Raw genomic sequence first — 12,219 nt, 5'->3', positions numbered from 1 at the left:
TTAATTTGTGAAAGTTAGTTAGTAATAAGCCAAATAATATGCACAAAATTATTATAAAATTACACGTATTGAAATTAACAACACAGTATGATATGTTAATAAAAAAAATTACTACATGAAATTCAATATTTATTTCTTTCAAAGTGTTTCTAACCATACAAAGAGTATAATGCAACAACCACCCTAGGTTTATTTAAACGGTTAGGCGCTTCTTTCGCTTAAGTAAGATCTTGCGTTCGAGATCTTGTGAATGCAGAAAATCTACGCTGGAAGAGCTTTACCTCTTAGTAGATCGACTCGGCTCGACTGGATTAGTCATGACTTAATTAGACTTCCGAATACTAGGATTTATACAAAAAAAAGTATAATGCAACAAATTGAAATATAACAGATGTAACAGGCATGAAAGCAACTATTGAGGATAGTTTCTGCCCGTTTATTTTCAGTGTTAAAATAACAAAAACTTTAACTTTAACTTTAACTCAACCCACTACACAACAAAAATACACATTTCCCAAGTCAAAAATTTTAACTTTAACTTTAACTCAACACACTATACAACATTTGTCATTTTCCACAAGCAAAATCAAAGTTACTTTAACTCTGAAACCAAACGCACCGTTATTGTTATAAATTTTTTATGTTCTAAATTTTGACTATTCCGGTCTATTTCTGTTCCTAAGGTAAGGGAAAGAAATCACATATCTAATGTCCTTTTGGATACTGTCATCTGACCAAAGACAACGAAGAGCCAAAATAAGAAAGAGCACGGTCACGGAGAAACAAAGAATCAAAATCTTCCCCCAATCATAATAATATTACATGAAACAACAAAGATTTCATAGGAACATTCTTCAAACAGTTAATAGCCAATATAGTGTGCCTACCTTACAAACTCAATGCAAAATGGGTGGTGCATTGAAATCAGAATGAACGAAATTCAAATTCACACAACCATAACCCAAAAAGAAAAAATTAACACTACATCTTAGAGGAGATGCAGGCTTCAGGTAGAATATGACTGTTTTCCACAGCAAATTGTCCACGCAAGGTGCCCTCTTACAAGAAGATTACTTTCTAAATAACGAACTCTCTCTCCCTCTCTCTCTCCCCAGTGATCCTTCTGCCCGGCACTACCATCCTTGGCCACATCCCAATCTCCACGAGCTCCTTCACATCGCAAGAGATTCAGGTTTTCATCCCAATTAGATGAGAATAAACTTTTCTTTTTAGGAGGGAAGAGCGTTCCTACAAGAAGGCATGTAAGAGTAAGAAAGCCTACCAAGATAAGAGGCTGCAAAAAGCAAAGAGTTAACTTGATGACCATAATTACCGGGATCAAACCCGATTACCTTACCATTTGACCATGCCCCAATTAGATTTCTATCCAACTATATATTTCCATGTTTTTCTTAATGCCTCTACGCAAGCACGAAGCGGTTCTAAAGATACATAACATTATCCCAAAAGTCTCTACTATTGGAACGAATAAGTTACATGCAAAATTGAACGGACATATACATATATAAACAATAGAGGCGAGAATGAAACAACAAAAGAAAAAAAAATCAGCATCCTAAATAATTTGGAGTACTGAAAGGATAAAATTATCTTAACAAAGAATTGGTCAAAACATTAGGAACACGAACATAATTTTAGTTTGGGGCACCTCTTTTCTTTCTTTTTTTAATTTTCAATATAGAATAAGATGGTAAATGTTGTAATTCTTATAAGAATGTCCAGAAGCAATAAGTAGATCGGTAAATAGGATACAGAAAACTATGAAGCGATATTATTTGCCAGTAATACATATTATGATGAAAGCCAAAATTATAAGACCTTCTTTTCAATAAAAAGATCCCTTAAAATACAATAATAGTTATCAATAATTTTTCTTAATTAATATTAATGGAAACACCAACAATTTTAAAAAAAATTCCGAAACAATGCTTTGTTAACCAAACTTTTCCCTAGACAATACAAGCGCAGTAGAAAGTGCAAGTATTCAAGAATTTATCATCACAAAGAATGACGTATCTTATGATGTTGCAAATGTAGCCCTTTTGAAAGCTGTCACTGTGTGTTTTGAACATGTAACATTTATTCTAGCCTGTAGAGGAAAAACCATAATGCACATTGTATTTATGCTATCATATTCATGTTTTACAAGCAAAGGAGAACTTCCAAAATCATAGGAAGAATCCTTAAGAAGCTACCTCACTTTGTCCCATAGTCTTCAGGAGCTTCACAAAAATTGCATATGAAATGAACAGTGAAATGAAGTCACAGAAATCTGTAGACTTTCCAATGCTCGGCTATTCTCCTTTTATCAATATCAATAGATCATAAATACTATTTTTGATAACTCAAAGGCTCAAAAGAGTTGTCTTTCCTTCATTTTCAATCATTAACAGTTTGTCATGTAAGCTGAGAATTAGTCGAATTAAATAGTACAAGATAAATAAATTCAAGTTTAGATATCTTGATCGATCAGGTTCCAAGGATATAAAGGAGAAGATAAGTTTCACTATTTCTACATCTTTTGGAGCATAAATTACAGTAGTAAGGGCCTTTGTTGTTGATTATCTGTTATCAAACTCAAGGTTCAAACCTAGAGCCCGGGGCCGATAGAATACCTACTGGACACTCCCATCATAGACCTTGTTCTTTTTAACCTTTCACTGCATATACGGGCTCATACAACACATTGAAGCAAGCAATAAATTGATGGTCTGACCCCATACGAGGGACAAGACTATAACATTGGCTAGTTACGAATTGCGAATGACTAAACAATAAAATATGAGCATATAACTGCGGTAAGTAAAACAAGGACAAAATTGACAATTTAGTCCCTAAAATATACACCTCACTGCAAGTTCGTCCCTGAAATTTATTTTGTGTACTAATTGGTCCGGACGTTGCGAACGTTAGGACGAATTGGTCCTTCCGTTCGAAAAAATGAGAGGTCCCTGACTGAGATTGCCTCTGGACGCCGTTAATTGCACTGTTGATCGTCCCCTCAAGTGAAAAGGCTTCCCGCCCCTAATTGCCCCAAATTTCTGTTCGATCAAACCCTAATTGAGCTTGTTGCTTCCACTGCAATCATCAAATTCACACAGACGCCTCAAGATTTCTGCAATTGAGAGTGTCGCCCGTGATCTTCCGAAGTTGCAATCGTAGTTCTTGGTCTTTTTCCGGTGAGCAGCATCTGGGATCAACCGCTGCGGGAGTTGGCTCGCTCTCGAAGGTTGTTCTGCTGCGTTGCACATGGGCAGGAGGTCAGTTCAATTCCTGATTGTTGGTCGTTTGTGCGGTTTTGAGTTGTTTTTGGGGGGTTTCCCGGGACAAAAACAACCATGTGCAAGGTGCTTGCGTTGTTTTTGGGGGGTTTTCCTAGATGCTCTCTCATTACCAAGGTGCTTGGGTCGTTTGTCTTGATTGCTGGTTTAGGCTCTATTATAAGATTGCATATAACATAACCTCAGGCTTATAGTTGATTTATTTGGTTATTCATTTGATATTCTTTTGAATCTTATGCTGATGTGAGGTTGCAGTTATATGTCATGACGTGAAGCTGCTGAAGGAGAGATTCAACTCGGGTGTTTCTCTCAGCAAGTCTATTTCCTTTGGGCAAACAAGTTGCATCTTAGCATCCTCGAGCTCGTCCATCAATAGCAGTGTATCCTCAGATCGAATTCCTGATTATGGAGAGACCTGCAAAGCTCCAAATGATAGTAGCCTGGAATCGTCAATTGATGGTTCATCCTCACGAAAGGAATCAGAAGACAAGAACATCGCTGGAGCAGAGCAAAAAGAGCTATCGGATGAAGGGTGGGAGCTCTATGAGAATTGATGGAAGTTGATTGCAGGCAATGAAATGAAAGACGGGAATTTGTTAATAATCGTTTACGGTTCGGTTTGGTAGAGTACGAATTGGCATTTTGTACAGAGAATAGATCCAGAATAATTGACTGAGTCTTGCGTTCTGTTTCCTTTTGCGGGTGGTTGCTGCTGTTTAACTGATACTACATTGATGGAAATGTTCTTTGACTATCTATATACATATAGGCTGCATGTTTATTTTTTGCTATATAGTGTTATGCAGTACTTGAGCCGAATGCAATATAAAATAACTTTAGTGTCTTGGCAGCATAACAAAGATATTGTTTTGACCAGACAGTTGTTTCTTTTAACATCGAATGAATCTTATGTAACTTTTGTGAGCTTTTTAGTTGGTGAATCCAAAGATCGGAAATTGCTATATGGAATACATACGAGTTTGCACTGCTGCCATAGATCGTTTTCAATCGCTTTTACGTGCGGCAATTACACTACACCAAACTCAGTAAAGAGTACAAGCCTTTGAGATACAATAAAGTAATAAAATGAGTATTCAGTTGTACGCACAAAAACTTGATCTTTTCTGTTTCCTTACTGATGATTTTATGAACAAGAGCATTATTTCTGACAAAATCCTAAGTCCATTCCGCAGTGTTCAATTGAAAACAGAATCATACAAAGGCCTTTCTACTCATCATCCCAAGACTGACAAGACGAGATATACATATAATACAGACACCACGGAGTACGAAAGCTCCGCGACAAGCTGGTATATCCCCACACCAAAACAAAACAAGACGAGAGTTTGACCAAACTAGCAGCAATTACAACTCTCTTGCACACTTTGTCGCTTTTAACACATCTTTTACTCAAGCTCTGTTCTGGCAAAATCATGTGCTTCATCCGTCTCCCAATGCTTTCTTTATGTCCGCCTGGGTCAAGTGCATCGAGGGCAATAGGGAGCAAACATAACGAGTAAGATGACGAAAACTAGATGGCAATCAACTCAACTTTGCAATAAGCATACAAAATGGTCTACAAATGAGGGAAATTGTAAAACACCTATAGACCAAAACATTGCTGACTGACTTGTCAATGTTTACACTCATACATGCATAATATGGATGGACGTACATACAGAGAATTCAAATATTAGGCATGGTATTCAATATATGCATTTAAACCAGATCGATTGAAAAGTTGAATGATATGTGGGTCATGTCTTAATTGTCATGGACTCATGGGATCAACGATGGTGAACACACCACCTATATGAACAATTCTACTCTGATTCTTGACAAGCATCTCTGCAGAGAGGGAGAGAGTATACCTCAATAGCTAATGGGCAGGTAGTTGGACCATAGCGCTTGATGACTTGCCCTTCCTTGTTGACCAGGAACTTGGTGAAGTTCCATTTTATTCTAGAACCAAGAAATCCACTTGCATTTGATTTAAGGAACTTATACACCGGAGCTGCATTAGGTCCATTCACTCGCACCTAGAAATTGCAAGTACATTGAGAAAACGGCAGTGAAGAGAAATGCGTGAAGAGATAAAAAGTTCCATTAATCTTCATTATGGCAATAGATTTATCAGGAGAAAAGCACGAAAACAGAATCTCGATAAACTTGCTTATTTTTTTTCCTCATAAGTCCATTTCTATCTCTGGAATTCAGAAGTTCGAGCACATTCAATCAATCAATACCAATGCCACACGATCCGGCTAGGTTACGTATTTGCCAAATCATCACTCGGAATATCGGGCCCTTTATATTACTTTGCAAGGAAAATATGCAATTGGTTATCCAACATTAAGCTCATGATTTGCTAGTAACAGGAGAAGGAAAGGCAAGGAGTTTCCCTGAACAACCATGTGCAAACCCCCAAAAAACAACCCAAAACCGCACAAACGACCAAAAATCAGGAATTGAACTGGCCTCCTGCCCATGTGCAACGCAGTAGATCAGCCTTCGAGCGCTCGAGCCAACTTCTGCAGCGGTTGATCCCAGGTGCTGCTCACCGGAAAACGACCAAGAACCACGATTGCAACTTCAGAAGATCACGGGCGACACTCTCAATTGCAGAAATCTTGAGGGGTTTGGGTGAATTTGATGATTGCAGTGGAAGCAACAAGCTCAATTAGGGTTTGATCGAACAGCCATTTGGGGCAATTAGGGGCGGGAAGCCTTTTCACTTGAGGGGACGACCAACAGTGCAATTAACGGTGTCCAGAGTCAATCTCCGTCAGGGACCTCTTATTTTTTCAAAAGGGATGACCAATTCGTCCTAATATTTGCAACGTCCGGACCAATTAGTACACAAAATAAATTTCAGGGACGAACTTGGCATGAGGTGCATATTTCAGGGAACAAATTGTCAATTTTGTCGTAAAACAAGTAGTAGGACCAATGAAATGTAAATTATGATAGGTACCTAGGAAGAGCAACTTAGGTGGGATGAAACCAAGGGCGGGTGGAGATGCTAGAATTTGGTGCTCCAGTAAGCACCCACTTTCAGTGGTGTGTAGACAAGATCCCTCTTTTGGCATGCCTTGGTTGCATTGATTTTTCTTCCTTTTTTGGTTAAGGCGTGAGTTGGGATACCAATTTGAAATAAATGCAAATGCACATGGTTATGTCTCCCTCAAGGAAAAAAAATCACTTTGTTCCACAAATTAAAACACTTAAAGTAGAATGGCATTGAAATGAGGGTTAGAATTTTATTTGTTTTTTAAATAAAATAATGAATATATATATATATACATATAATATATGCATAGTCGGATCAGGCCGCACCCATAGGGTTTCATCCTCGAACCCAAAACCCGAACCAAGAAATGAATATGCAATGAAAAACTGGCCAAATTTACAAACGGTTTTTTTGGTTTCAATTTTTATGCAGGGGATGGATGTCAAACATTCAATTGCGAGAAGAAAGAAGTCTTTCACGGGAGAAAATTTCACGGGGATGAGAAGAGGCTGTAAAAGCCGACACTTTATATTTGGTAAGTGTCGTGGTAATAGAATAGATTCAAGGGAATTGCATTTTAGTAAATAAACGAAGTAGGGAACGGCATATTTGAAAGGAAAATGTGGAGAAACAAAAGTCCTAGGTTCATACTTTTATATTTAGTATAGATTTTCACGTTTTCCAAATGAACCCTATATATTTATGTCATCAGAAACACACTAATTTCCCATTTCTTCTTCACAACAAATCTCTCCTTCTGAGTTCTAATAAGAGAAGTGCACCTCTTTTTCCCTCTTTTGAACCCTAGGCTTCGACCAATCGGTTGGAATCCAAACAGAGAATGAACTCTCGATCATGTTGACTCGAACCCTAGCTTGCGACTTATTTGGAATTGACACCCATGAACAACAAGCAAGGCGGCGGTCAAATTCAGGAACTAGGAGCCTTGCCTCTTATTTGCGAACTCAAAAGGGTAAGAAATGGAGGTTGAATCAGCATCCATATCAGCTCGAATGCGGGAATTTGAGTTAACAAATAGTCTAATTGTCATTGAGAAGTCATAGAAATTAAAGTAATCGTTGTCTTGCTGATTCATCAAAATTATTGCAATTTCACGAATTTGACACTACCTTGCTCGTCGCTTGAGGGTTATCATGCTTTGTCGGATTCTGATCAATAAGTCGCAACCTAGGGTTTATGAAAGACTAGAGAAAGTTCTTTTCTCGTCAAAGTAGAGCAATAGGGAGGGGAAAAAGAAAAAGCCATGTCGGTGTCCGTGATTTGAAAGAAAACGAAAATTTGGAATTTTCTTTTCTAAAAGCAAAGAAAAAGAAAAGAAACTGTGTAGGGGTTTGTTTGTTGTTGGATCCATAATGATGCCATGCGTGTAGGAAATGCCCGGTCATCATATAGATTGGATTTTTTTCGTCAAAGAATTAACGGAGTTGGATCGCATGCTGGATTTGAACTAGAACTCAAATCACATGCTTTTACATAAAGCTTTTAGGAAAAGTATACACTTGTAATTTTATTAATTTGATTACTTTTTTATTATCGTCATTTTTTTTTATCATTTTCATTATTTACCTTGCATTACTTTTGTATTTTGGTCCTTTGATCAACTATATTTTTAGGCTGTCGCTAGTCAACCTTCAAAGCCCGTCTCTCGTGGCTTGGATAAACGATCAATTTCATCCATAACTTATGCAAGTTGAATCAATCGAGTCCCTGAGGAAAATGTTATATCAATTTAGTCATAGGTTACATCCATTTCGTCTTTAACTGCATCAATTTCGTCATTGGTCATGTCAGTTTGGTTATTGATCACATCAGTTTCGTCTCTGATCACATCAATTTAATCTCTCCGTTTGGTCACATCAATTTAGTTCTTACTTGATCACATCATTTTGGAAATTGTCAACATCATTTCTTTACATCAAAAGGTCCCTTTGATCTCACCCTCATTTTTACTACTCATCTCCTAGCCGAGTTTGTAGCATTCGTTCTCATTGCTCGAACCTCCAATTCTCGTATTCTTGGTGGCTATAGAAAACTTATACATAGTACTACTACTATAGATCAAGTTTCGAGCCAAAAAGCAAAAAAATAAATTAGAAAAATATGGTTGAAATTTGGTTTTAACTCACAATGCAGAAATTTTGAATCAGTATTAATTATATAAGAATTTGTTTCCATATTTTAGAGAAAGAAAGTTTTATGAGTCGTTAATGGTAAATTCTTTATAAAATCAATATTAGTCAAAAAATTTATATACATAGATTCCTCATATTATAAAGAAGCTACAATGCTTGATGGCTCGTAATTTCGTTGCACGGTTTGAGAGATATCGCTTTTCGAAATTTCTAACTTGTGAGTGAAAATCGAATTTCAACCACATTTTTCTAATTTATTTCTTTACTTTTTGGCTTGAAACTTGATCTGAATTAGTAGTATGTATAAGTTTTCTATAGCCACTAAGAACACAAGAATCGGAGGTCTGAGCAATGAGAACGAATGCTTCAAAATTGATTCGAAGACAATAGTAGTAAAAATGTGGGAGAGACTAGAGGGACCTTTTTGATATTAACAAGGATGAAAAAGATGTGACCAAATAAGAATTGAATTGATATGACTAAGCGAAAAGACTAAATTGATATAATAAATGATGAAATTGATAAATCCAAAGACGAAATTAATGTGAGTAATGACTAAATTAATGTGATCAATACGAAATTAATGCGATCTAAGACCGCATTAATATAAAAGAGACGGCCACCCGCGTCTCTCTCCGCTCAGCGTCCCTGTGCAGAGGCGCTCCCGCCACTGTACAGAGACGGGCCGGCGCCACTAATTGGCTACCGCGTGGCAGCTTTTTTCATTTTTTTTTTATATGGCCGTTGATGGAGGGCCTGGAGATGAAGAAGGCATGGTCGAGGAGGTAGGGGGTGGGGAGGGGAGGGCACTAGGCGTTTCGTCGAGGAGGAGGGAGCGAAATCTGCTCCTTTCAGCTCAGGCGGTGGTGGGCCTTGGCTTGGGGCTGAGGAGTGGGGGGAGGAGGAGGAGAAAAGTTGAGCTTGGCCTTGCCTTCTCCGAGGATGCGGATGGCAAGGCGGTCGTAGGCAATGGCGACCTCCTTGGCAGAGTCGAAGGGGTGGATCTGTGTCTGCGAGTGTGTGTGTGGGTCTTTGCCGAGCTCTCTGGTTTTTGGGAAGGGAAAGTGCTTGTGTCTGTGCTTGTGGGTGTGGTGATGGCAGAGGAGGAGTGGAGGAGATGATATTTATTTAATTATTATTAATATTTGTTATTTATATATAACATTAGTTATGTTTATTTAATTATTATAATACATATGTGGGCTCAGTTAAGAGATGAGTTCAGAGACATTGCATTGGTGCAGATGTCTTCCATTTTTTGAGAGTCCCTCTCTATTTCACTTGGCACTTATGGCAGTGTGAGGTCCAGTTCAGATCTAAGGGAGAGACAAATTCATCGGAAACAGTCTTAAATATGCCGAGTTGGATGGCCTTGAATGCAATGTCATTGACGCATAGTCAATTTTCTATTTTCTCTTCGATTGAAATAACCCATCAATTGGAAGTGGTGAATTGAACCCTTATTCAAAAATCTTGGCCGGTTAACTTCATCATTATCGTTTTTCTAATTATCATAACAATTTTCTGAAAAGTTCAAAAAGACCAAAAAAAAAAGAGAATAAAAATAGTAAATCGATGAGTGAAGAAGATGAACAAAGGCATCTGTTCATTCTCTTTTCCCCGGATCCAAGTGGAAGGACGACTCAGCGTGATCGTGTTCTATATATTGTACATATGTATCTGCGAACGGCCATCACCTTTAAATCAAAGGATTTGAAGCTTGGATTTTCCTAAAAATCTCATATCATATGTGTGAAAATTCAGTTTCACATTACACCTCCCTAAAAATAGTAGTAGAAAAAAGCATTGTTGCCGCTTCTATTCATCTTCTTCCTTCTCTAATTCTTCTTCTTTTTTGTTTTACTTTTTTGGTTTTGATTTTTCCAAAAATTTGTTAACGTAAATCCTTTTGTATCAGTTAAAATAAATTTTAAAAATAGAGAATGATGAATGTAACTGGTTAAGATTTTTATATTGGGATCTTTTTCATACCTTTCAATTGCTCAATTTGGTCCAATTGGAAGAAAAGGAAACTAAAATTGATGATGTGTCGCTGATATGGCATTTAAGGCAGTCCAACTCAATACATTTAATAGAAAAGTTATCCGAAGGACTAAAATACATAGTAATGCAAAGGTAGATAATGAAAACAATAAAAAAAGAAAGAAAGAAAAAAACGAAAACAATTGAGTAATCAAATCTACATAAGTAAAAATATACCGTTCTCTCAAGATTTTTAAAGCACGTATTAAATTTGAAAAAATTAACAAACCACATACATTTCTATACAATTTACCCCTTTCTTTGGGGGTAAATTATGGGGCCGAATAGCCCGATATATTGGCTGCTTTAATTGATTTATTCATAGTTTTTTTTTCCGGTTACTTGGACTACACACGTATCTCGCAATCCCTTTTTTATCGAGTAAATAGACAATTTGCTCACTGACTTTTCACGATTTCATCAATTTGGTCCTTAATTTATTTTTTGCATCAATTCGGTTCCTGACTTTTCATGATTTACTCTTTTTTATCTCATTCACTCTTTTACTCTCTCACCTCTTATCTAGCCAAACCTCCAACATCATTCCAAGTTGTTTTGGATAGCAAGACAAAGGTTTGTCCTACATTGAAAAAATAAGAGAAAATCATGGGTTTATAAGATGCATGTGTCCAATAATCTATTGACTTAAGTTTTTAGATTGTAGATGGGTCCAAACCTAAGAAAGCCCATGAATTTTTCGACAAGTGGTATTAGAGCCAAATGTAACAATCCTAGGGGAACCCACAACATGCCAAGTCCAGGTTCAAGTGTGGCAGTATGCTCGTGGTAAGACGATCCCCGTAGTTCAATGCGGAGACTCAAACAAACCCGTTACCTGAGTGTCTTAGTTGGTCCGTGGTCCAGTTGGACTGCTATAGCCTAGTGAGGGACATTGTGGTAAGAACGAACAGTTAATGGCGCGTGGCACATGTAAGATTACACGTCGCCACGTGAGGACGAGTGTTGGGGATAAAAGGGCAAGTTTGTCCCACATTGAAAAGATACGAGAAAATTCATGGGTTTATAAAAGGCATGAGCTCAGTAACCTATTAGTTTAAGTTTTTGAATTACGGATGGGTCCAAGTCCAGTAGATATTGGTTTTCCAACAACAAGCAATGAATAAAAAAGAGTATACTATCACTGTCGCCCTTCACTTATTCATTAGCAACCATTTTTGCCCCTGACATATTTTTACCACCAATTAGTCCCAAACGTTGGCATTCCGTCTACAATTTATACCCTTCCGTAATGGAAAAGTGACTGAAAAGGTAACGCCATCCATGAATTTTCCGTCACGGAGATTAACGGAAGGGTATAAATGGTAGACGGAATGCCAACTTTTGGGACTAATTGGTGGCAAAAATATGTCGGGAGCAAAAACGGTTACTAATGAATAAGTGGATGGTGACAATGGTATTTTACTCAATAAAAAATCACTAGACTTGAAAATTCGAGCCGGTTCACGCTAAATATTTAAAATCTTTAGAACGTGATTCTGTTTTAGGATTTGGTGTATGCTCATTTTTCGCTTTTGTGGAGGTTTTGGGTTTCAAAATGTAAAAATTGAACACCCACACCCGCTCGAATTTGCTTAATTCATTTAAATTTTAATATATTTAAATTTATTTAGGTGTGTTTATTGTATATAAACTCTTATTTTGCATTGTTAGTGCGTTCAAATTATGAACGATTATAATGCTTTTATGAAGT

General features: G+C 37.3%; 1 protein-coding gene and 1 long non-coding RNA gene across 4 annotated transcripts; one reads left to right on the top strand and one right to left on the bottom strand.

Annotated features, from left to right (window-relative positions):
- Positions 1 to 2,906: 2,906 nt before the first annotated feature.
- LOC116213204 lies at positions 2,907 to 4,095 on the top strand. 3 transcript variants are annotated; one of them, XR_004158019.1, is made up of 2 exons: positions 2,907 to 3,281; positions 3,551 to 4,095. XR_004158019.1 is itself a non-coding variant. In XM_031548053.1 (2 exons), the coding sequence occupies exons 1-2, from the start codon at positions 3,271 to 3,273 to the stop codon at positions 3,854 to 3,856; spliced, it is 324 nt and encodes a 107-aa protein (XP_031403913.1). In that variant the 5' UTR covers positions 2,943 to 3,270; the 3' UTR covers positions 3,857 to 4,095. The 3 variants fall into 3 exon arrangements, 1 of the variants encoding a protein (XP_031403913.1); XR_004158018.1 differs by having other exon boundaries at positions 2,936 to 3,281; positions 3,558 to 4,095; XM_031548053.1 differs by having other exon boundaries at positions 2,943 to 3,281; positions 3,544 to 4,095.
- A 308-nt stretch (positions 4,096 to 4,403) lies between these two features.
- LOC116215012 lies at positions 4,404 to 6,074 on the bottom strand. Its single transcript, XR_004158392.1, has 2 exons — positions 5,174 to 6,074; positions 4,404 to 4,775 (listed from the first exon to the last, which is right to left on the bottom strand). It is a non-coding gene; the product is annotated as an uncharacterized LOC116215012 (long non-coding RNA).
- Between the last annotated feature and the right edge of the window lie 6,145 nt (positions 6,075 to 12,219).

The sequence above is a fragment of the Punica granatum genome, chromosome 7 (assembly GCF_007655135.1).
Source record: "Punica granatum isolate Tunisia-2019 chromosome 7, ASM765513v2, whole genome shotgun sequence".
NCBI classification, from domain to species: Eukaryota; Viridiplantae; Streptophyta; class Magnoliopsida; order Myrtales; family Lythraceae; genus Punica; species Punica granatum.
The sequence above is the reverse complement of the archived record's forward strand: the minus strand, read 5'-3'. Positions and strand labels throughout refer to the sequence as shown.